The sequence below is a fragment of the Tamandua tetradactyla genome, chromosome 18 (assembly GCF_023851605.1).
Source record: "Tamandua tetradactyla isolate mTamTet1 chromosome 18, mTamTet1.pri, whole genome shotgun sequence".
NCBI lineage: Eukaryota > Metazoa > Chordata > Mammalia > Pilosa > Myrmecophagidae > Tamandua > Tamandua tetradactyla.
The window spans coordinates 77,690,820-77,715,954 of NC_135344.1; the positions used below are offsets into that span (position 1 = coordinate 77,690,820).

Genomic DNA, 25,135 nt, shown 5'->3' on the forward strand with positions numbered 1-25,135 from the left:
AGGAGGTAAAAATACATTAGTGCTGGTGTGTATATTTATTCATGTCATTACCTTTATCAGAGATCCTTATTTTTTCATGTGGCTTCAATCTGTTCTTTCCGTTCACCTACTGAACTCTCTTTAGTTTCTCATGTAGGGCCAGTCTAGTTATGATGAACTTCCTTCACTTTTGCTTATCTATGAATTCTTTATCATTCCTTTGTCTTTGAAAATCAGTTTTGACAGTTAAGATATTCTTAGTTGCAGTCTTTTGCCATTAGCACTTTAAATAGGTCCTCTCTCTACCTTCGTGCCTTTGGTTTCCAATGCAAAATTGGGAGTTAATCTTATTTTGAGGCTCCCTTGTATGTAACATTTGCTGTTCTTTTGTGGCTTTCAGAATTCTCTCTTTCTATTTGGTATTTCATAGTCTGACTATAATATGTTGTGGTAGGAGTCTTTTGGGGTATATCCTGTTGGGAGTTTGTTGAGCATCTTGAGTATGCATAGTCATTTTTTTATTTAAACTTTTGGGAGGTTTTCAGCCATTATGTCTTTGAGTACTCTCTCTGCTCCTTTTTCTCTTCTTCTGGGTTTCCTGCAATGCATATATTGCATGGTTGATGGTGACCTACACGTTTCTCAGGCTCTGTTCACAGATTTTAAGTTTCTCTTACTGTGGTCTTTGGTTCTGTTTGGTTCCTTTTCATTATTTCCATCTCTCCATGATACGCCCTGTATTTATTTTGTTTTCCTGATTTCCTTTAGTTCTTTGTTCATATTTTCCCGTAATTCTTTGAGTATATTTAGGACCTTTTTTTTTTTTTTAAGTCTTTTTGTCATATATCCCAGGTCTAGACCCTCACATTGGTGGTAGCTGTCATTTCAGTTTTTCCCTTTACCTAGGCTGTCACTTGATGCTGCTTTGTATGTTTGTTAATCTTTTGTTGAAATGTGGACATTGTGATTTTTTTTTTGTCATGAGCAGACACCAGGAATCGAACCTGGGTCTCCAGCATGGCAGGTGAGAACTCTGCCACTGTGCCACGATCACCTGCCCAAGACATTGTGATATTTTAATGTACTATCACTGGAATTTAGACTGAGGCATCTATTCTTTATGCTTGTATCTAACTAGTGTTGTAACATTGCTTTCCTTAAATGCCAGGAGCTAACCAAAGAAAAAAGGAAGAAGAGAAAACAGTTTTCCTAATCTTTAGAGATTGATCTGTGAGAGTGTCCTCCCTTCAGAATTTATCTGTGCATTGAATTTAGAGAATAACTCTGGGCCATAGTGTAGAAGCCTCACTGATGCTTTCTGTGCAGATGACTCTTTTTTGGACATGTGCATATGGCCCTAAGAATTTCCCCATTTACACAATAACATATAGCCTCTCTTCTCTAGGAAAGAGTTTCTGCAAGGTCCTGGGCTTTTGCACTGCTTGGTCTACAGCCAGCAATCCCTGGCCTCATGAGAGCTGTGAATCTGACTAGTCTCCCTAGTCTACAGTTTTCTGTAGATAATTAGTCTACAGTTTTTTTGTAGCAGAGTTTGACGATCTACACGTAGGACACGTTCTGGATGGTGAGTCCCGTGGGCTACTGTCAGACAGTTTGGGCCAGATGTACATATTCCCAGTACGCACATGTGGGTTATTCTGCTCCCCCCAGAACCCAGACCATGAATCTGCACTGAGAGCCTGGACTGCCTCTGGCACAAGCTGGTGAGGGGTGGTGGAGGGGTTGGCTAGGGTACTAGGAGATCCTGCCCCTTTAGCCATTTTCTTGTTTTCTATTTTGTGGAGCTTTTGGATAGATGTTTCTTCCTGTTCTTACTCATTGTTTGAAGCCTCTTGGGAGGATGGAGCCTGAAGAATCTCGCTCTGCCATCTTGATGGGCCAGTATCTACCAATTTTAACATTTCCTCTTGTCATTCTATCTGTCTAGCCATCCATCCATCATTCTGAAAATTTGAGAGTGCTTGTATTTATTTAATTTCTTGGATTGTACATATGCAAAGTGGAAACTTCAGTTTCCAAACCTGGGTTAGGTTTTTTTTTGCATGGGCAGGCACCAGGAATCAAATCCAGGTCTCTGGCTTGGAAGGTGAGGATTCTGCCACTGAGCCACCATCACACCGCCCCAGGGTTAGGTTTTGTAATTCAAATTAGAATCTAAATTTTCTACTTTTAGCCTTGAATAAGCATGTAAAAATTATAAGAGAACTTTTCTGTTATCAGTACCTAATGGAAAAGCTTTTAGTCCCTTTTTGAAAAATAATTGGGGCATTTGCATTGAAACAACTTTTTCTTCTCTATCTTTTTTTTTCTTTTTTAAAGGAAATAGAGCATTTTACTTGTGTCAAGCCTGGATTTCATGCCAAAGTTTATTAGTCGAGATTAATTTCTAAATTTGTACCATGTTTATATGTACACATTGTCATCTCTCAGAAAGTGGATTGTGTTAATGGTTACTGACACCCCTTCCCCTTCCAGATATTGCTGATATTTCCGTCCAGCAATGTCAGCAGCGGTATGAGGACATGAGAAATCGCTGTCGTGATAATGAATACATTTTCAATGCAGAATTCATAACTGCTGATTCTTCAAAGGTATAATCATTTTGTTTTTGTTTTTTAATTTGTCTGTTTTTTAAATTTTTACTTTGAGTAAATGTTTCATCTTAAAAACCAACTCATTGTTTTTGATGGGCTTTGAGACAAATTTTAGGACCTGCATATTCAGTTTCAATTGGAAATTCTATTCTGAAGTTACAGATGTTTTATTTATCTTATAATTTATTAGGCAAGTTTGCCAACATATCAGAATCTCTTAACAACTATGAAATTTGAAATCTATGGAGGCCCTTGGATGGTACAAGTCCTATCTTGAGGTTTATGTTCTTTTTCTGACTTGTTTGTTAAACTATTACCGACACCTTAAATTTTATTACTGACACCTTTAGCTTTGAGAGAAGGAAAGGTGATATTATAGTGCTAGAAAGTTGGGAATCTTTAAAACACTTTTGCATTTTAAATGCCGAAGATTTTGTTTTTTCTTTTAGCTCATTTATTGCTGAAAACCATTAGATTTTAATTTTCAAAGTAAAGCCAACTAAAAGGATCAGTTCCTTGAAATGTTACATTTGATTGATAATATATTTTTAACATGGTTCAGAATCCTTAATTTTTTTAGTTACTATAAACTTGGAAATCAAATTATTCCAATGAAGTAGGATGAGAGAGTGATTTCATTATAGCACTTACTTTATGTAATTAATATGAGGGGAAGGATAGGTTGGTGGGAGGGCATGTTACTCTTTTTAAGGTCCCTGAATTCTAGAAACTAATTTACTAAAAAGTTTTTATCTGTGTTGTAGTTACTTCAAAATCTTAACCCATTTGAATTTGTTTCAGGAACTTTTGGCTGACAAATATCGTGATCCACAAATGTGCTTTGACATCTGCAGTTGTCAGTTTGTCTGTCATTACTCATTTGAGTCTTATGAGCAGGCTGACATGATGCTCAGAAATGCTTGTGAGAGACTTAGCTCTGGAGGCTATTTTATTGGCACCACTCCTAATAGCTTTGAACTGATGTAAGGACTTTAAAATATATTATGGTTTACAAAATACTCAGTGTTAAGCTTACTTTAAAATTAGCAGATGTTTATCAGAATTAGAGTTTATATGTGTTGTTAATCATACTTTGAAGTAGTAAACTTTTACCCGAAAATGTCAGTGCTCCTCAGAAATGTAAATGTATCATTTTTATAAATAGTTTGTCCCAATTAGGCCAGTTAGGACCAATTATTCTTATGTAATTGAATTAATGAAAAAATTCTTGATGAATGACTTGTGTATCTAGAGTTGAAAAAATGCTGAGCAGTTTAATAATGTATTTGGGTAGATATTCAGACTCTATATTAAAAAGGCAAGTTTACCGATGAACTTTTCAAATACAGACCTGTGTAAGTGAGGGACTGGTGTTACATCAAAGCTAGAGGTTGTAATAGTAGTCACACTGCAGCTCAGATACCATGGTACAGCGATTTAACCATCTATCCTGGTGTTACGTGCTTCCAGCCTAATTCTATTGCTGAGACTATTAATGCTGTTTAAGTATTGCCTCTTAAAAATAGATCAGATCCATTGAAGAAGCTAATGAGTGCATTTTTTATTGCATCATGTCATGTTTTGTCACATGCATATTAATCTGAACTAATAACAATTTTGATCTTTTTATTTTGGTGGGGGTACCTTATAGAAAACGCCTTGAAGCTTCAGAATCAGCATCATTTGGAAATGAAATATATACTGTAAAATTTGAGAAGAAAGGAGATTATCCTTTATTTGGCTGCAAATACGATTTCAACTTGGAAGGTGTTGTGGATGTCCCTGAATTCTTGGTCTATTTTCCATTACTAAATGAGTAAGAATGTCATTGATCTGTTATTTTCTTTTTGCCTTAAGACAGAAAGAAAAGGAAAAAAAAACCAGTGTGTGTATTCATTCCTTGTTTTAAATGGGACTCAAAACAAAGTGTAGTTTTGTAAAAAGACTAATCTTAAATCCAGGATTGGTACCATAGGTTTCTTAAAGTCTTATTTATTTAGTTTTCTTTTATTTCCTGCAATTATTTCATCCTGTGAGTAAGAAAGGGAGCCTGTTGCCTTCAACTTGTGGCAGAAAATACCTAGCATTCCAAGCAGCAAAATATATTTTTTTAAATAACTGCTAGTAACTCTGGTAGTATAAAATGAATATTCCTAAATCACAGTTCTTCTTTTTGATAGTTTTTGAAGATTGTTTTGCATTTCACTATAGCATTGAAATTGCCTATGTCTCACAGGCAATGTTGATAATAAAATCCTGATTCAGGAATGTATTCACCCATGCACCTCAATTCCTAGGAGTCCTGGCAAACCATAAACACAGGAAAAATTTGGGGTACCAGGCTTTATCAGGTAAGGCTTCAAGGCCTTATGATATACTTTGGTCTTGAGGGTTTCCCTCATAGGAAAGTATACAAGTAAACTCAAGTGTAAGCCTTGTTACAGTTTACTGAACTCAGTTTGCTACTTTTTTTAAATATCTTTTATTTTGAATATTAACTGAGAAAAATAAGAGCTTTATTGTCTGCCTATTTTTGGTTGTGACTAAGTTAGCTTGCAAATTTATGGTTATAGGATTTTCAAGAGTCATACAATATATAAAAATTTTATGCAATGATATAAGCAAGTTATAAATGTAAACTATATAAAATTTTAAAATTCAAATCATATTTTGTTTTGTGTTCATTAAAGTAGTAAACTTCTGGGAAGTTTATAACTTATAAAGTTGTTACTGCTCTTCAACTTTATAAAGGAATAAATTAAATAGATGTTTTCAGTGTATGCTTAGTGTGAGAAAGTTTGTCAAGTGGGCGATTTTGGTATACCTCAAGAGATAATAAAATGAAAGTTTGTTTTTTTTTTTTAATGTAAAATAAACACTAGCAGTCTTTTCTACTTAAATTGCCTAATGATGATTGCCTTAGTTTGTCAGGGCTGCTTTAACAAATACCAGACTTGATGGCTGGCTTAAGCAACAGAAATTTATCATCTCATAGTTTTGGAGACTAGATATCCAAAATCAAGGTATTGGTAGGACCATACTTCCTCTGACGTCTGTAGGGTTCTGTTCGTTGCCTTCTGGCAACAATAACTCAATATCTGCCTCTGTCACATGGCCATCTTCCCTCGTCTATCTCCTGTCTCCTCCTACTGTTTCCAGGTTTTCTCTTCCTGAAAGAGGATTAAAGCCCACTCCGATTCCGTTTGGCCTCAGTTTAACTAATACGATCTTCAAATATCCCATTTACAACTGAGTTCACATTCATAGAACCAGAGTTTAAGACTCAAGAACCATGTCCTTGTGAAGGACATGATTCAGTCCATAATAATGATAAACCTATGAGGTCACATATTATCACTTTATCTAATTTTTTATCATTTATTGTACCGTGCTGTATGAGACAAAATCTGAAAATATATCGGGGTTTTGAGATACCCTTTTGTCATTTCATTAAGAACTTGAACAAAAATATAATTAGATTGTATGTGGCAAAACTTATTCATATTGATTAGACTTGGTTTCTGTTTTTTGTAACTGTTTTTTTACGTATAAAACTTGGATTTTTTCAGCTGGCTTACTTTGATGATTTATGATAAAAAGATGAATTGCCTAGGATAAAGGAAGGTCTATCTTCATTTATGTTTTCCTTCTAAAGAGGACACAATACAGGAAGTCCCTGCCTTACGTATGCCTGTTACATACAAATCCCGGTGTCCCCTCAGCAGTCATCTCATACGTAGGCCCTCTTACTGCCTTTTCAGGTCTTTCCCTTTCACTTCCTCTTCTCTGCCTGCTACCTGAAGTCATCCCTAGGCTTCCTCGTGTTGCTTTTTCTCTAGATACTTGGTTGTAAATTTTAACAAATGCAATGACTGAAAAAAAAAAAAGGCCCTGAGACTATAACAGGGAGACATATAATTAAGGATTTTAGAAGATACCTGGGAAGAAGTGATGTTTATGTCAAGCTCTAAAGGATAAACAGTAGCTGGCCAGTGGAAGACCAGCAAAAAGATGTTCCAGGCATAGGGACAATATGTGTTAAGACCTGAAGTGATAAAAGTGATAAGACCTAGTTAAAGGAAATGAAGGAAAAACATTGTAAGAGGCCACAGGGGTCTCAAGGCAGTGTCCTTTCCTTAAGCAAGTGATCTAGAGTCTCTGGTAGAGGCTTTTGACCAGTACCCTAAGGGCACTGGGAACCAAGGAAGGTCTTTGAGGAGGGAAGTGATCTGACCAGGTATGTACTTTTGAAAGCTTAATCTTGCTGCAGTTGGAAAATTAATGTGGGTGAATAAGAATGGAAGAAGTGCAGTACCCCAGGCTATGAGGTTGTTGGTAATGCTGGAAGCAGGATGGTGGCCAATGAAGGTGATAAGAAGTGGGCCTATTTTCGAGGCAAAGTGAAGAGAGAGGACTTGTGATATATTCAACATTGTGGCGATAGGAGAAAGGAAAAGGACATGGATCCAAGTTTATGGCATGATGTGTTTGCCGAGATAGCAGAACTTGACAGAACAATAATCTGGTGGGGTTCAACCTTTGATAGTGGACTGCAGAAGTTGGGTTAAAAAGGAACCTGTAGGGCAGTGCAACAGTGGCTCAGTGGCACATTTCTTGCCTGGCATGCCAGAGACCCATATTCCGTTCCTGATGCCTGCCCATATTAAAAAAAAAGAAGAAGAAGAAGCTGTAAAACAGTCTGAAAATAAGCATCCCCAAAATAGGGTTAAAATTAAGACTTTATCAGAGAATCCAAAAGAGAAAAGAGAATATTTTAAAAAGGAAGTTGGTAGCTGTTTTCAGTGTTGCTGGAAGGATCAAATAAGAAGATGTAATTAGTGGAAAAATTGTTCCCTGTTAACTCTTCTCCATCACACAGCCCCCTATGGCTCTCTTTTTTTTCTTCCTAACCTATTTTGTTACAATAATCAAACTTTCTGGTGACCCACTGAGTGCGTATTTCCTTTTAGGCAAGATTATTGGTATGTTACTCTGAATTCATTTTGCATCACCCCATTGTGAATTTATGACAGAGATCATAGCTTTATTAGACCAGAAGATGTAACTGTTGTGCAGAATTAAGCTATTGATTATATTTACAGTCTTTTCATTAAGTAATCTTTTTTGGACAGAATGGCGAAAAAGTATAATATGAAACTAGTCTATAAAAAGACATTTCTGGAATTCTATGAAGAAAAGATTAAGAACAATGAAAATAAAATGCTGTTAAAACGAATGCAGGCCCTAGAGGTAAGCATTTAGAAAAGGTGTAAAAATTTCAGATTATAATAAACTTGTTTGGCTGTTTTTTATTTCTTTCTACGTCATTTAGAGACTACGTACTTGTATAAATTACAGAATATTTTAACGACACTATACGTTTCAGCACCTAGGACGGAACTTGGTACAGTAACTTCCCATGGTAGATGCTCAGTAAATATTTGAAGAATGAATGAATAATGCTGCCTTCAGATTCTCTTTTCTAGATTGGACTGCATCAACCTTAGCACTATTGACATTTCAGGGCTGGGTGACTCTTTGTTGTGGGGAGACATCCTGGGCGCTATAGGGTATTTACAGCATCCCTGGTCTCTACCCACTCGATGCCAGTAGCAAGCCCTCTACCTCCAGTTGTAACAAACCAAAATATCTCTAGCATTGCTAGATGCCCCCTGTAAAGCAGAACCATCCTTGTTTGAGAACCACTACTTTAGAATGATGCCCTTTGGCTATATATAATTTAAAACCTTCTTTTCCAAGAGCCAAAACAAGCTCATTCTATGCAGTACATTGTTATTTAGTTACTCTCATTCCGGCAAGATTCATGCCTTTTAAACTGCCCTGTGGCTGAGTGCTTGGATGCCTGGTCTCTCCTGTATACAGCAGTGAAGGTCATCTGTACAAGCTGTAAACACAGTATCCAGCTATTGAGTGATTATTTTTCCTGAGCCATTTATCAAACAGTGTTTATTTAATTGGACAGATCTAAAATATTCAGTAAGCATCGTTATTGATCAGACTCATTCATTAAAAGGGTATTACATTTCTTTCAATTTAAAATATTCTTTAAAGTACTTTTAAGCATAATCTTTCTTATTTATCCTCATAGTTACCTCATGAAATAGATAAAAAGGCAGCTACTTTTTTTTTAATGTGCAATCAAGTTAAGAATGTTTATATTTGTTCTATATAGGGAGGGGCTTCTGTTTGTTTGTTTTGAGGGAGAAGAAAAGTATGCATGAATCTCCCACACACACATCCATACAGCGTATCCTTTCATGATGATACTTTCCATGTGCAGTGATCAGTTGTTTATACTTTCTCCTGCTATGAAGGTAATAGATTGATTTAAGAAATTTATTCAAAAATATACTTGACATTAGGATATACAAAGATAAAGTCCTTTTCCTTCAAGCATCTTATGGTACAGTGAGGAAATAAGCATATAAGCGAATAATTCAACGTGAGATTTGTACTAATGAAATATTCAGAGAGTTTATAAAAGAGCCTTTGGGGAAGAGAGAAAATTTTAATGGTAAAGGCAGAGAAGCATGAGAGACCAAGGGATGTTTGAGGAAATACAAAGACTTTTCAGTGTTTCTTTAACACAGTGGATTCTGGTCTTCTTTCTTCCCCAGCACTGCCCCAAGCAATATGACCCATCACCATGTCTCTCTGGGCACATCAGCAGTCATAGTTTGCAAAAGTCCTTGGGTTTTTCGTATTTCATCACCAAGGCACTTGTTTAGGTGTTAAGGATCTTTGAGCAGGAGAGTGTTACATGGTCATTCAACAGTGTGAGCAGGAGAGTGTGAATGGTCATTTCCCTGGTGGGTTCTCAGTGATGTGGAGGGACTCCAAGACTGGGGGCAGGAAGAGCCATGAGGATGGCTCTGGAACCTGGAATGCTTCTCTGGTTTCCTGGAGCATTGTAGTGGGGGGGGGGGGGGGGGGAGGAAGAAGGAAAACATAGCAAGCCGAGGGACTGTGGTGATTAAGTTCTATTTTCTTTTTTTCACTGGCAAACTTTTTCTGGAAACAATTCTGGAAAAGTAACTCCTTTAAATAATTGGTTTTGTAACTGTATAATCATATATTACTTGATCTCCTTAAATGATCAATAGAGGAGAGAAACCAGATTTCCTTTGTAGGCAAGTAATAAAATGGAGGAGTGAGAGCTGGGATGATTATACTGATAAGTTGAAGAAAAAATTTATAACAGTAGTTTGGCATCCATTCATAGTAAAGCTTTAAGCTTTGTGATATGGTGAAACCATAATATATGGGATTGAAGGTTCAGAAAATTTTTTGAGAGTGTTTCTTGCATTATTTGCTTTAAGATATAACACAAAGTTGCTAATATAACTTTTTGTCGCAAAAAGCAAAATAATTTTTTAAACATCAAAAACTTAATTTCTAAGGTCTGAGTTTGTTGTAGGATATTTATAAAGAAAAAGGAAAAGAAATTATAAAGAAAGGAAAAGGTAGATAACAAAATGGACGTTCCTGGACTACCTTCTTAAAAACCCATAGGTCTCTTTTTCCCAGTTCCAGGATTTTCAAAGTGATATAACCTAAGGTCATTCCTTCCTAGCTGGTTTATTACAGTAAGACAAGAGTAGGTGTTATAAAGAATATATAACCTTTGTAGAATAGATGGTTGTCTTATGAAATATTTCAACAAATTCATTATCTTTTGATAGACATTTATTATAAAACAATTCATGGAAAAAAGAACTGTTACTTAAAATTAATTTAAAATAGCGCTTGAAGCAGTTTGAACAAATGATTAGCCAGCCAGCATACCCTTAAAAACAGAATTTTTTGTCACCCTTCTTCAGATTCTTGTGTAACTGTGGGGACTGCCTATATTTAAGAGACTGGATTACTTCCCTTATTTTCTTGAACTTAAATGTTTTGTTATCTTAAGCTGGGTTCTATGTCCACCCAAGATTTTCATATGTATTACTTCTAATTGCTCTTTACCCTTTCCATGGCTACTAAATTGCCGTCGTGTTACTATTTTACTCTTTTTGGAAGTACCTTCTTAGATCTGTGGTGTAACAGAAAAAAGCACTTGATTGGGAGTCAGGTAATGGCTGCTAACTGGGCCTCGGTGATGATTAAGTTATGGAGTTTATTCCAGCTGTACATTTCCAGGACTATGATAAAAGTTTACCCTAACAATTGTTGTTATTTCTCCTCCCCTTTTTCTCATAATTTCAAAAGTGTGTGTAATTTATATTCATGAAGTAATACTTAGGGATTATTGTCTTAATTACTTTATTTTACTGGTTGAATGTGTTTAATCCTGAATAGTAAATGTCAATGTAGTAGCTTAACTGGAAATGTTACTTTTCCCTTAGCCGTATCCTGCAAACGAGACTTCCAGACTTACCTCTGAGAAAGTGGGTGACTATGAGCATGCAGCAAAGTATATGAGAGACAGCCAAGTAAGGCCGCCTTTGGTGAGTGTTTTTTAGGTGTTTTATAGAAAATGAAAAAAAAAATACATTGTGCATAGGTTTAGGAGATCACTGGTTTACATTCCTTCAGCTCCAAATCAGATACATATTAGTCTGTCTCCCCTCAATTATGATGGCTATAGCATATAGGATAAAATGTATTTTAACGAACAGAATGGAGTGCTGTATCTGAGGCAGTAAGGAAGGATGGAGAAAAGTTACCAGCTTGGTTTGGAAATTCCTCAGAGCAGGGCTTCTTAGCCCAGGCAGCAGTGATTCACAGATGTTCCACATGTAGAATTCAGGGACCCATTAATTTAGATAGGAAAGCAATGATGTTTTCACTAACCTTTACCTGAAATTTAGCATTTTTAAAATTATGAATGCTGTGTTCCAGTAGCCATGTTTCCTAATGATGATTGAACAATGATATAGCTTTCACAATGAGACTCTGAATGTGAAAACCTTATGTCTGATGCTCCTTTTAGCTACTATATCAACAGAAGAGTAGAACATATGGAATAAAAATAAATAACGGGGAACAGATGTTAAAATAAATTCAGTTTGAAATAGTGGTAGGTGAAGGCGAGGGGTAAGGGGTATGGTACGTATAGTTTTTTTTTCTCTCTATTATCGTTTTATTTCTTTTTCTGTTGTCTTTTTATTTCTTTTTCTAAATCGATGCAAATGTACTAAGAAATGATGAATATGCAACTATGTGATGATATTAAGAATTACTGATTGTACATGTAGAATGGAATGATTTCTAAATGTTTTGTTAATTTTTTTAATTAATAATAAAAAAAAGAAACACACACACAAAAAAATTATGAATGCAACAGAACCACCACAGTGGTATTAACTTTCGCTGTGACTTTGCTGCATTCAATAGAAATTACAGATGTCTTCATAGCATATATCTGCTGACATCTTAGTTTATTGTTCACATTTAGCACTTCTTCCAAATTACATTAGTTGCTTGAAGTTACTAGATCTTATTACTCGATACATTATAAAAGTAGCACGTACATTACTATATTACAAATATTTTTTAGTATTTTGATAATATTTAAGTATTATTTATTTCCTGTGGATAATATATATTTTATTTTGTGATTCCTTTGTGAAAACACAAAGATCTTATTCCCCCTCCAGTGTTACTTGTTGTTTCAAGATAGGCTTTTTTAGTTTTTCATTTTCCAAGTTAAAAATATAAGGTAAGTGCTTTTTCCATTACTTTCACAGTAGCATCCTTTTTACTCACATTCACCTTCTGGTTGAGAATGTGTATATTAGAAAATTTGGCATGAAGGCAAAAGTGATGAGAACATGGTATTTAAACTTAATTTCATTACATTCAGATCATAACTATTAATATTAAATTATACAGTGAGGAAGGGTTTTTTGGTCACCTCTGTCCAGTATTATAAAAACTAAGCGAATGTTTACTTCCATATTGAATCTAAAATTTTCTTTTTTTATTATTTTTATTTTAGGGAACCTTAAGTAAATCAGAATGGGAAGCTACGAGTGAGTATATCATCAGTGTAGGCTTACTGATATTCTTAAAGATTCTTTTTCAAAGTGATCATTCAAATCTGAAAACTCTAGTTTGTTCTGATGCATTTTTAGGCTCGTGTGTGTGTGTGTGTGTGGTCCACATAAATTTCTTTGAAAGACTTTGGGGAATAAAAATTTAGTTATAATCTCTGCCTTCCAGAAGTGCGCAATCTAATCGGGAAAAAAAAAACAGACGTAGATAAATGTGCTTCTAGGCATTGAAGTATTTTTAAGTGTATAAAGATACTGTAATGGAAAAAATGGGCAGAGAGTTTAATAAAAACTAGTGAGATCTGTGAAACAATAGTTGATAGTGTTGAGCATTCAGCATGTGCCTGGCACTGTTCTAAACTCGTTAGAGGTAGTAGCTCTTTTAATCCTCACAGCAGCCTTGTGAAGTGGCAGCTGTTCATTGCGTAGGATAACCACCTTGGCTAAGGTCCCAGAGGTGCCCCAGAGGTCTGGCCTCTGCAGCCCATGGCCTCATGGAAACCATTGTGAAAGGCAAGCTTGATAGGGCTTGTCGACTTGGAAACAAGAAAAGAACAGGAAAAGGACACAGAATGCCAACATTTTGAGCCTATTTGCCATCAATAGATGGAATTGGAAGCTATATTACATACATAGTCATCTTCGACAACGTCGGAAATGCCTATGTACACCTACTTATTTCTTTGCTTTTTCCCTGAAGTGGAGATTACCAATCCCAAAGTATGGTACAAGGAAAAATAATTTTGGTCAGAGGTTATGATGGTAGTGGTACTGGCTAGAGCTTAGAACTGTTTTTATATTAAACTATTAGGTATATCATACAAATGAAGAAATAGATGGCCCCATACAGATGAGGAAGAGACGAATTAGAAATGTGAAAAGCAGTAGGGAAAGAGCAGTGGCCAAATTGCAGCTAGGACCTGGCGTTCCAGGGTCAATTGAATCTGGTGAATTATGGTATACTTAGATCATTAAATGGTATGTAAAAATCTCTCAGCCACTAAAACTTTATTTTGTTTCATTTCTGTTCATCCTTTTGGTCATGAAGTCTTTCTCAATCCCACAATGCCAGGGCTGGGCTCATCCCTGGGAGTCAAGTCTCATTTTGCCAGAGAGATTTATACTCATAGTTGTCTTATTTTAAGTAGTAGCCACGGCCCCCCTCTCTCAAAGCCAGCTCTGCAAGTAAACTCACTGCCCTCCCCACTACATGGGACATGACTTCCAAGAGTATAAATCTCTCTGGCAAAAGGAAAATAGAGAATTGTTATTGATTTGCTCTCAGGAGTGGTTCAAGGTTTGTTTCTTTGATCACAATTGAAATACCTTTGGCAGAAATAATTTTATATAATGAACAAAACTTTCAGACCTTTTGAGTTGGAAAGGAAAGTTATTAATTGCTTATCTGGAATCAGACTTTAGTATCTAGTGGTTTTGAATAACCCTAAGTGAGGACAGAACATTACCAAAGGATTATTTGCAATGGGCGTAGGTGTGTTTGGGGTGAATTTGACAAGGTCAGACTGCAGGTCATTTTGGCCTGTTGTAAGTCTTCTTACATATTGGGAATGCTTTAGACTGCTTTGCTTCCTTATCCTCTAGAACAGTCTAGAGTGTGGATGATCAAACTCCCTGTTCTCTCCAACTATCAACTGTGATATCGGCAGTATTTCATTTCTCCTACAAAAAAATTGAAACTAGTAAATAAGGAGCAGGAGAGTGGTAGCATGACCACAGTAGTATTTTAAAAGACAGATATGGGATTCCTTTACCGGTTGGGTTAGAATGGCCAGAAACTAGATGACTGGGAGTCTGTTCAAATATTAACTCCTAGAGCAAGGAATCCAGGTTCATGACCTGCTACTTGACATACTAGCAGAGCATGCTAGTGCGTGACCTGGTGTTTTGCCATCTTTTCAGGTGTTTTCTTCCCATAAAATCTTTTTATTTCATTAGAAGATATAATAGGTTTGAACTTCAGTGTGTCAGAATAGGGAATCATAAGTCCATCTAGCTGTCTTTGAGTGAACACTCTCAAATAGTAGGAAATGGCCATTATAAAAGAAGTGTATTGTAGCCTGGATGTGTGTAGGGACACTGTTGCTGGACCAGGTAAGGAAGATCTTAAAGCATTCATTGTCACATAGCTTTTGGCTCACTTCCCTTACCAGGCATGCAACACAAACGATTGGATGCGTTTAAACGCATGTTACATGTTTCATATATTTTTCCTTATTAGTTTTTCTTCTGAATAGAAATTTTAAGTGCCACTGCCAGTAGTGTTCACTGTAGTGCAATTCTCCCGGACTCCTGGTGAAAAGATTTTAGTCACAAGAAGTTTTTAGTTTTAATATTCTTTGCTTTTTTTTTTTGGCATGGACTGGCACTGGAAATTGAACCCGGGTCTCTGGCATGGCAGGTGAGAACTCTGCCACTGACCCCCACGGCCTGCCCTATTCTTTGCTTTTGAACATTGAATCGTTTAGAATTTTTTTTAGAGCTGTTGAATTGGTTTTCATATGGGCTGTGATATCACTGAATATTATAGTAAGTAGAGACTGCTTTTCAGGTAAACATAAATGATCTCATATCTGCTTAAATATGACACAAAAAATTGAGAAACTCTAGTATTAATGGGATTTTTTCTCTTTAAAATCTTTTTGAGAGGGCGGACCACCGTGGCTCAGCAGGCAAGAATGCTTGCCTGCCATGCCAGAGGACCCGGGTTCGATTCCCGGTGCTTGCTACCTTTTGAGAGCTTAAGAATTTTCACCAAATTATATGAAAAGGACTGAGATTATTTGTTTACATGAGTATGTTAGAAACCAATCCCTAACATTTATTTTTTTTCTTTTTTAGGTATTTACTTGGTTTTTGCATTTGAGAAGCAGCAATGAGCATATGTACAGTAGTACCAGAACAGCTGTGTTCAATCTTATACAAATTTGAAGGATCCATCTTTCATTATTTTGACAACTTTCTGTTTAACTATTCTAAATGTGCAGAATGCTGCCAGAAACTCCAGCATATAAATTCAACAGTTGCTGTCTGTGACAGATGAACTTTTGCATGTGTATAAAGATGAGTTGGGACCTTTGTCTTTAAAAATCTGTTTTTAAGTAATGTTCTAAGAATTCCATTTGCCTTTACTCTGTTAGCTTATAAAAATTATGTTGCTTGTTAAAGCAGCTGAACTCTTTCTACAATGCTCTAATTTGTTCCATATTTGTTTACAGTATTAAATTTTCAATAGTGGTAACATTGGTGAAGAAGTATACTGGTTTGCGTGTGTGTACTCACACATAGTTCTCTTATATAGTGTTTTTCAAGATTAAATGGGTTGATGTACAATTGAATAAGTGTTTGATATGTATTGCTAAAGCTAGAATTTTAAAACAATTTTTGATGGTCACAAAATTCTAGACAAGTTATTTAGGTAGAATTTTAGCCACTTATTACTTTTCAGCATAAATAATAACTGCTTTATTTGCCAGTATGCTGGAAGTGATTAGAATATTTTAGATGGCAGTACAGTATTGTTTTTAAGCTTTTGAGGCTTTCTCTTAAGATTTCATACCATAGCAGTTAATGGTTCCAGTTATCAAGAATGTAATGAAACAGATTTACATTTCTTAATGAAACAAAGATGCTGTAGTTATTTTTTCCCTCAGGATTGAATGAAGAGCTGTCCTTTGTAAACCTATTGCACATTTTTCTCAAATTTACAAATGGTACTATAATAGCAGGATATGGTTGTATAGGAAGCAGATAGATGGACATCATGTTAATTCTCACTGATGTTAGATTTAGGTTACTGATACTGTGTGCTATAGGCTGGTTAAATACCCTTCAGCTGTGAAGAAAAAGCAATATATATTCCTCTGTTACAACATCAGTTCTTCACATAATAGGATCCAGTGTTCATTCACCATCAAAAAATTTTATTTGTCATCTCAGACCCATTATAATGGTCAGCCCTTGTTTCTTGCTTGACTACTCTTCCAGAACTGGCACCTGGATGAGCTTTTGTTCTTACTTTCCAGCATAGTCTGGAGAACTTGCTAGAGCAAAAGCAGTTATATAATTAGCAAATATTGCATATTCTTTTAAAAATCATTTAAAGCATGGTTTTAAAAGACATTACTTTCTGTATTTATCCAGAGTACTTTTTCAAAAAAGAGCCACTGAGTTTATGTGTGTTGATTGTTTATGGTGTTAGACTAGTAAACTTTCACAAGGGAGCTTGGATTTTCTGGTTTCTGTTCCTTCTGCTGTCTGTCAATGTCTAAAATGTTACCAGTTTGCAAAAATTGACATCGAATCTTTTGGACTTAGTGTCTGTCATTTTTACATAAGTCATTTGAGGAACTAAATAATAGTACCTCTGTCATTAGCTAAGGAAAGTTTGGTAATGGTGCTGGGAAAGTGGGGACGCTTAGCTCTTACTATGTTATATCCCGGTTCGTTTTAGTTCTGGGAGAAGTGCCAGAAAGTATTTTGGTATTTTGATAGAGAATAAAGCTTCTTTATTCATAAATATCCTAATTTTATGGCCTTAATTAATTCTAAAAGGAAATTAAACATATTTTTAGCCCCCTCCTGCCCTTTCCATTCCATGGATAGTTTGAGGGAGTAATTGGTGATAGTACAGAAAAAAAAAGAAAAAACAGATTGAGTACATGGGGCCTGTAGTGAATAGAGAAAAGCGAAGTGCTAGAATGGATCTGAGAAAAGAACCTTGAGACTAGGTACTCCATTCTAAGTTTCTTAGAGGAGAGCAGGGTAAGGCAGTTGCCCTTTCCCTTGAGTTTTGTTTGCCTCCTTGCCATCACTTATCTTCCTTCCACTTCCCCACATCTCCTTGCTGTAATTTAGTGTTTGGGCAGTAACTCTTAAAGAGTGACTCAAGAATAATGTTAAAAAAAAAAAGATTTGAAAAAGTGCCCATGCCCACCATCATCTTCCATTACCAAAGTAAAATTTGGTAAAACTATGCCCTACACATCTTGCAGGTTAAGTGTTGCATGGTTTTCCTTTCAAGACCTGTAACTGTTGGCTTGTTACTGCAGGGTTAGAAAGAATGTCTTCTCCTAGCTCTGTGGTATGGGTAGTGTGTGGAAATGACATCAGAGCAGTCCCAGAATTGCCGTTCAGTTTACTCTCCAAGAAGGACATTGGAAGTGAAGGTTGATTCAGCCATTTGTGAAAGTGATACTGCATAAAATTGGGAGGAGGGACCTTTGGATGTGATTGGATAAGAAAGCTGAAATTGAATTATTTGGGCCCAGAATATACCAAAGGAAAGAGACTAGATGGCTACATTGTACAGGGAGAGAAGCTGGCAGTGCCTCTAGCTGCATCCAAAGGGGAGGTGCAGAGGGTGCAGCCTGCCAGGGAGTGATGGATAGTGGTTGTGCTACCCAGCTCATCCCTCTTGCTCTTTCAGTGCCATCAAGCCAATTCTGGTTTAGATTCCTTCCAAATAAATTTCCTTCAGGGAAAGAAGGCATTGACTTCAATTTATGTTAATTAATCTGTAATAATTCTGAATGATAAGTTGTCAGTAGAATGAATTTCCTAGCCCTGCCTCTAACTTGGAAATAGGGTGATAAGAGTGCTCTCTGAAATCAAGTGCTGATATTGTTCATACGGGACAGGAGCAGAGATTTACTATGTGAATTGGCTTTCAGGCAGGTTGTGATCTTGTTTAGCAGGAGGAAAGCAGAAAAATGTCAGTCAGTACATCCTGTATTCCCAATCCTTTTAGCTCTTCTGGGGATTTTTTCTTCTACCTGACTTTAGCCTTTTCCCATTTTGTTCTGATATGTATTCACATACTCTCCTGATGAAGATTTGGCTTCTTGTGTAGGTCAGTCTCCAGACAGAAAATGTCAATGTGAATATTGAAGCCACTGAAAATGTTTTGTTTCTCTGTGTTAATAAACCAACTTTTTTTGTTGCCTACCTCAGGCTTTCTATGTTTGTATATCATGAACCAGTCACTCGAGAGGTCTCTAGGTATTCAGAGCAGAGGCCAGATCCAGGTACCCAAGCCCTGTAGTCTGGCCTGTAGGCATCAGTGTAGGATATTGTCACATCCCTTTACTTCTGCTTATCAAATACCACCCACCTGGTCAGTTTTTCTTTCCATTTCATCCCCTCTGACAGCAGTGTTGCTGATTCCTTTAAGTCAGCTGATGTAATGGCTGCTGCAGTTGTCAACACTAGTTTAGCAGATATTCATGGGACTAGAGCTCTCCTCCACCTCCTGTCCTTAGCCTCTCTCCTCGTTTAGGCTTAAAGCATGTGGGTTTGCTCCTCAGTCCAATGTTGAGGAAATGCAGGGCACCCAGCAGTACTGTGGAGATCTTTGGGTAAGTCCCACTCTACTCCCTGGACTTCTCCTTCATCCATGTTTCTTTGGCAGTCACATACTTTGAACAAAGGTGAGTTAACAGCTAACATTTATTAAGCTCCTCTCTTAGGTCAATCACTTTTCTAATGTTTTACAGGTATTAACTCATTTTGATCCTTTTAACAACTGTGTGAGGTATGCACCATTATCCCCATTTTAATGAGAGGAAACTGAGGCCCAGGGAGAATACAGACTTTCCCAAGCAGAGCCAGGAGATGAACACCCCAGCCGTCTTCACTTCAAGTCGGGCTGCAGAGCCTGAAATCTACTTGCATGTTATATACCTCCAGGGGAATGGAGAGGCCCAGTTTGGATACTCCTAGTTTTAGATTTCATTTCACTGATTAATAAGATTGCACACTTTTCATGTGCTTATTAGCCTTTGAATATCCTCTTGTGAAATACCTCTTCAAGTTCTTGCCCATTTTTATTGAGCTGACTTTTTCATATTGATTTGTTAGTTTTTTTAAATATTTGAAAGAAGCTTTTTTACTGTTCAGTTCACCAGCTTTCTCTGATAGTTAGCAAATGGAATCTTTGTCTATACCAAGATCACAAAGATTCTTCTGTGCTCTAAAATGCTTTTTGTTTTACCTTTCACATTTAAATGTAAAACCCTTACTGAACTGATTTTGTTAATAAGTATGAGGTAGGATTTAAGGTAAAAGTTTTCCATTAATGCATATCCAACTGGTCCAGCACCATTAGGGAAAAAAAAAAAAGTCCCTTCCTCACATTACCACAGTTTCCCCTTGGTCATGTAGATAATGATATTTATAGATGAGTCAGTTTCTGAAAACTCTTTTCTGTTTAGTTAGGTGTGTTTATCCCTGTACCAGTAGTACCACATTATCTTAATTGCTGTGCCTTTATGATGGGTCTTAATGCCAGGTAGCTCCGTGTCCTTTGTGTCTGTCCTTTTTCTTGGTTACTCGTGGTTCATTGCATTTCCATAGGTATTTTAGAATCACTTTTGTGGGCAGAGCAATCTTGATATGTCATCCTTACCCCCAACCTTTATTGAACTGCCTCTACAATTTTTGACAGACTTCCTCTCTTCCCCCTAAATATGACCACTTAATTGAGACATTCCTAAGAGGTTTTCTAGCAACATATTAATGAACAGGACCCAAGCAACTTCTCAAGATACAAACTAGCAACACCTAAGTCAGTAACCATGGCTTCTCAAATTTAGAGACAGAGTTCCCACTGCAGACATTTGTTTACGGTATATATCCTTCATATTTTAAAGACATAATTTGCTTAGCTTTGTAAAAGCAACCACTTGATGAGTGGTTAGTAAAGAGAAATTAGCCACAGCATAAAAATTAAGGTAATAAGCCTGCAGAAGTAATTATGGGGCAGAAATCACCCAGTGTGACTTATAACTCATTTTATACTTCAGAAAGCTTTTCATCTTATATCTTTATTAATTTTTTCAACAGCAAGCTAAGCACATATGAATTGGGTAGACTTTTTAAGAAGGACTTTCAAAGATGTTTTTTCATAGATCACTCCTAAACTAGTAATAAAAGATTGTTACCATTGATTCTGGGCACATCTCTTTTCTCACCTTTTGCTTTTGATCACATGGAAAATCTTTCCATTGTCCCTAAGTGGCAAGTCTGATTATGATACCTGATGATTTTTAAGGAATCACCATAAATCAGACATTAGTAAGTGAACATTATGTTTTTTTGTTGTTTTTTAAAAATACATGTTTTATTAGAGAAGTTGTAAGTTTACAGAAAAATCATGCAGACTAAGAATTCCCATATATACTTTCTTTCAATAATGCCTTGCATTAGTGTGGCACATGTGATACAGTTGAGGAAAGGATATTTTTATAGTTGTACTATTGTTTTCATTTGCTGGTGCTGTCAGAATACCATATACCATAAATGAAATGCCATAACTTTGGCTCTAATAGAAGAAAGGCTGCATTGCATCCAAGATTTCGCTGTCACCTGGGAAGGCACATGGCTGGTGTCTGATGTCCTTGCTCCTGGTTGTTGCTTCTGCAGTGGCTTCCTCTCTGAAGACTCTGTTGGCCTTCACTTATCTTCTCTGGGGCAAAACTCTGGATTTTGACTTGCTTGGCATCTTGTGGGAAGGCACATGGCAATGTCTACTGGGCTTCTTTCTTAGCTCCTGGCATCTCCTGGGGCTTCTGTATTTCCAAACATGAGCACATGATCGTGAAGATTTCACTCTCAATAATACCTTGCATTAGTGTGGCACATGTGATAAAATTGATGAAAGGATATTTTTATAATTGTGCTACTGTTTTGTTTCATTTGCTAGTGCATCTCTGTCAACTCTTTTAAGGACTCCAATAAACCAATCAAGACCCACTGAATGGGCACACTTACATCTCCATCTAATCAAAAGGTCACAACCACAGTTGGGTGTGTCACATCCTCATGGAAACAACCTCATCAAGAGGTCCCACCCTACAATATTGAATCAGGGTTAAAGGACATGGCTTTTCTGGGGTATCCAACAATTTCAAACCAGCACAACTATCAACTGTAGTTTATGATTTACATTAGGGTTCACTGTGTTGTACCTTTCTATGGGTTTTTTTTTTTTTAAGTTTTGTTCTAGTAACATATAATAACCTAGATTTCCCCTTTAACCACATTCAAGCATAAACTTGTGTTTCTAATATCCACAACGTACTATTATCACCACCATCCATTACCAAAACTTTTTCATCACATAAATAGAAACAATGTGCAATTTTTGAGCATTAACTCTCCATTCTGTAACCTCACTTGGCCCCTGATAGCTTGAATTCTAGGTTCTAACTAATTAGATTATTCTAAACTAATTATTTCTTACCTAGATTGCACAATATTTGTCCTTTTGTGTCTGGCTTATTTCATTCAACAAGGTTCATCCATGTTGCACATATTACAACTTAATTCCTTTTTATGGCTGAATAATATTCCATTGTGTGTGTGTGTGTGTGTGTGTGTGTGTGTGTGTGTGTGTGTGTGTGTGTGTGTATAAACATTTGGGATGCTACCATCTTTTTTTTTTAACTATTTAAATTGTATAGTATAACATATACAGAGCAAAGAAATAAAAAAGCAATGGTTTTCAAAACACTCTTCAAAAAATGGTTATAGGATAGATCCCAGAGTTTCTCATGGGCTATGATACAATCTTCTCCTATTTTTACTTCTAGTTGCTCCAGAATACAGGAGGCTAGAGGGCTTAAATACTTTTTTATCATCACAATTGACTTTGTTTGCCTTCTTTTTTTGACAGCAATGACATATATACAAAAAAAAGCTATAAATTTCAAAGCACAGCACTATAATTAGTTGTTGAACATACTTCAGACTTTGACATGGGTTACCATTTCACAATTTTAGATTTTTGTTCCTAGCTGCTCTAAAATACTGGAGACTAAAAGAGATAATCAATTTAATGATTCAGCATTCATTCATTTGTTAAATCCTATCTTCTATGTGTAATTCCACCATCACCTTTGCTCTTTCCATACATCTCTTTGGGGTTGTTTGGGCTATGGCAATTCTAACTTGATATTGGAAGGGCATGTCACTAATATGTGGTAGGGAGATGGAACGATCTGATGTTCTGGAGAGGCTGGGCTAGGTTTCAGGACTTACCTGGACCAGGGCCCCATCTGGAGGTTGTAGGTTTCTGGAAGGTTACTTCAGTGCCTGGAACTCTTGTGGAATCTTATATATTGCCCTAGATGTTCTTTAGGATTGGCTGGAATGGTCCTGGTTGGGGTTTCACAGGTTATGAGAGATAGTAAGCTCTACCTGAAGCTTGCATAAGAGGAACCTCCAGAGTAGCCTCTCGACTATTTGAACTCTCTGCCACTGACACTTTATTAATTACACCTCTTTCCCCACTTCTGGTCAGAATAGAATTGTTGATCCCATGGTGTCAGGTCTGGATTCATCCCTGGGAGTCCTCTCCCATGTCGCCAGGGAGATTTTCACCCCTGGATGTCATGTCCCACGTAGGGGGGAGGGCAATGATTTCACTTGCAGAGTTGGGCTAGAGAGACGGAGGCTACATCTGAGCAACAGGAGAGGTCCTCCAGAAGTAACTCTAAGGCGTGCTTATAGGTATTCTAAGCTTCTCCACTACCTGCATAAGCTTCACAAGAGTAAGCCTCATGAACAGGGGCATGGCCAATTGATTTGGGTTCCCTGAAGTTTGACACAGTATCAGGGGATTCCCTGATAGTAAGGTTTAATAGTTTCATAGTCTTTCTCCCGTCCCTCAGGGGACTTTGCCAATACTTTTTGATTATCTGCTTAATATACTATAGGATGTTTCCAGGCATTACAATATTCTATACAAGATTAAAAGATCTCGTTCTTATCCTGTACTTCCTGTGTTTCAGTTCAGTTGAGCTATACAGATAGGTTGAATTAGATTATGCACTATAGAAAATTTCAGTTCCATATCAAATAAACCTTTCTTCCATTCATTTCAAAGAGTATGTATGGTTCTAAAATATAGACACTGTCTTCCTTACCCATATGTTCTGAATTAGTTTAACCCCAACTTGTTCGGCTTTATTCTTATCTCTAAATATCAGGTTATACATCTAAAACAGCCTCTCAAAATCCAGAAATAATAATCATTGCTCTGGACTTAATGTGACTGCTCTAAAAGCTTGCAATCTAGGCCCCTGTTTTCTTATGAGCATTTTATAAAGATGACCATACCATTGTTGTTTTTTTGATTCTGGCTTATTTTGTCTCACCAAATGTCCCACATGTTCATTCACATCATTGCATGCCTCACAATATTATTTCTTTTTGTAGCAACACAACCTTCATTCATAAGTATACACCATCGTTCGCCAATCTACTCTGTCAGTGCATCCTTCAGCCACCTGCATTCATTGGGCATCATGTAGAGGGCCCAAAGTCCACAGTCCATCAACATTTGAAGTAATCCTTATAAAAATTCGTTCATATTTCTAATGTGAATCAGTGTAGGAGCCAGGGTTAATGGAAAACCTGCGGAATTTATTGGGAGCAACTGGCTTCAGAGTGGCTTCAGCAGTAAACTGTGGAGACTGTTATCTGCTTAATTGGAGGACAGTCTGAGAGGGAGAGAATGTTTGTTTTTTCTTAAACCCCCAGGTCTTGTTAGCTATCTCTTGTATGTAGGGAGTAATATACTGAAAAGTAGCCAATCTGTTTTATCATGAAATGTATGCATTCTTTTAGTCATGTAAACCCTGCAGTATATAAGCAGGAACTAGTTAAGAATAAAGTTGTCTGTTGTCTTTGTTGCTAAGTTTCAGACCCCCTGATCCCGTCTGTCTTTCTTCCTTTCTCATCATTCCTTAATGTCATTCGAGCTCCATTTCATAGGAAGCAACAAGTCAATGGGAAACGTAGGTCTATACAACCCTCTTCAATCTTGTTCACCTTCAATATGGGAATATTACTTCTAGACCCACTGGAGAATCACCTTCACTCCTATCTGTTCCCTTACATTGTAGTTCAACCTCATTAGCTAATCATTCACCCATCTCTAGCTTCTATGTATCTCTAAATCCCCTATATTCTGCATTATAAGCCTCTGATTATACTTTTACGCTGGTCATAAAAGTGGAATCATACAGTATCTGTCCTTTTGTGTCTGGCTAATTTTGCTCAGCATTATGTCCTCAAGGCTCATCCATCTTGTCGTGTGCTTCAGGACGTCATTTTGGCTTACTACTGCATAATATTCCATCATATCTATATGCCACATTTTGTTCATCCACTCATCTGTTGATGGGCATTTGGTTTGTTTCCATCTTTTGCAGTTGTGAATAATGCTGCTATGAACATCAGTATGCAAATGTCTGTGTCCTTGCTATCAGCTCTTCTGGGTATATACCAAGTAGTGCTATTGCCAGGGCATAGGACAACCTGATATTTAGTTTCCTAAGGAACTGCCAGTCTTCCATAGTGGCTGCACCATTATACATTCCCACCAGCATAAGTGTCCCAGTTTCTCCACATCCTCTCCAACATTTATAGTTTCCTGTTTGTTTAATAGCAGGCATTCTTACAAGTGTGAGGTAGTTTCTCATTTCAGTCTTGATCCGCATTTCC

General features: G+C 36.8%; 1 protein-coding gene across 4 annotated transcripts in view; it reads left to right on the forward strand.

Moving 5' to 3' along the window:
• RNMT (RNA guanine-7 methyltransferase) overlaps positions 1–15,869 on the forward strand; it is a 52,492-nt gene extending 36,623 nt beyond the window's left edge. For 3 of the 4 annotated variants that reach the window (XM_077136070.1, XM_077136068.1, XM_077136069.1), the window contains exons 6-12: positions 2,476–2,591; positions 3,396–3,577; positions 4,246–4,410; positions 7,727–7,844; positions 10,961–11,062; positions 12,556–12,589; positions 15,470–15,869. In XM_077136070.1, coding sequence (XP_076992185.1) covers positions 2,476–2,591; positions 3,396–3,577; positions 4,246–4,410; positions 7,727–7,844; positions 10,961–11,062; positions 12,556–12,589; positions 15,470–15,507 — 755 coding nt within the window. In that variant the 3' untranslated portion in view covers positions 15,508–15,869. Of the gene's footprint in view, positions 1–2,475; positions 2,592–3,395; positions 3,578–4,245; positions 4,411–4,891; positions 4,930–7,726; positions 7,845–10,960; positions 11,063–12,555; positions 12,590–15,469 lie in introns of those variants that run through there. The other variant, XM_077136071.1, reaches the window with a different exon arrangement.
• Positions 15,870–25,135: the final 9,266 nt, after the last annotated feature.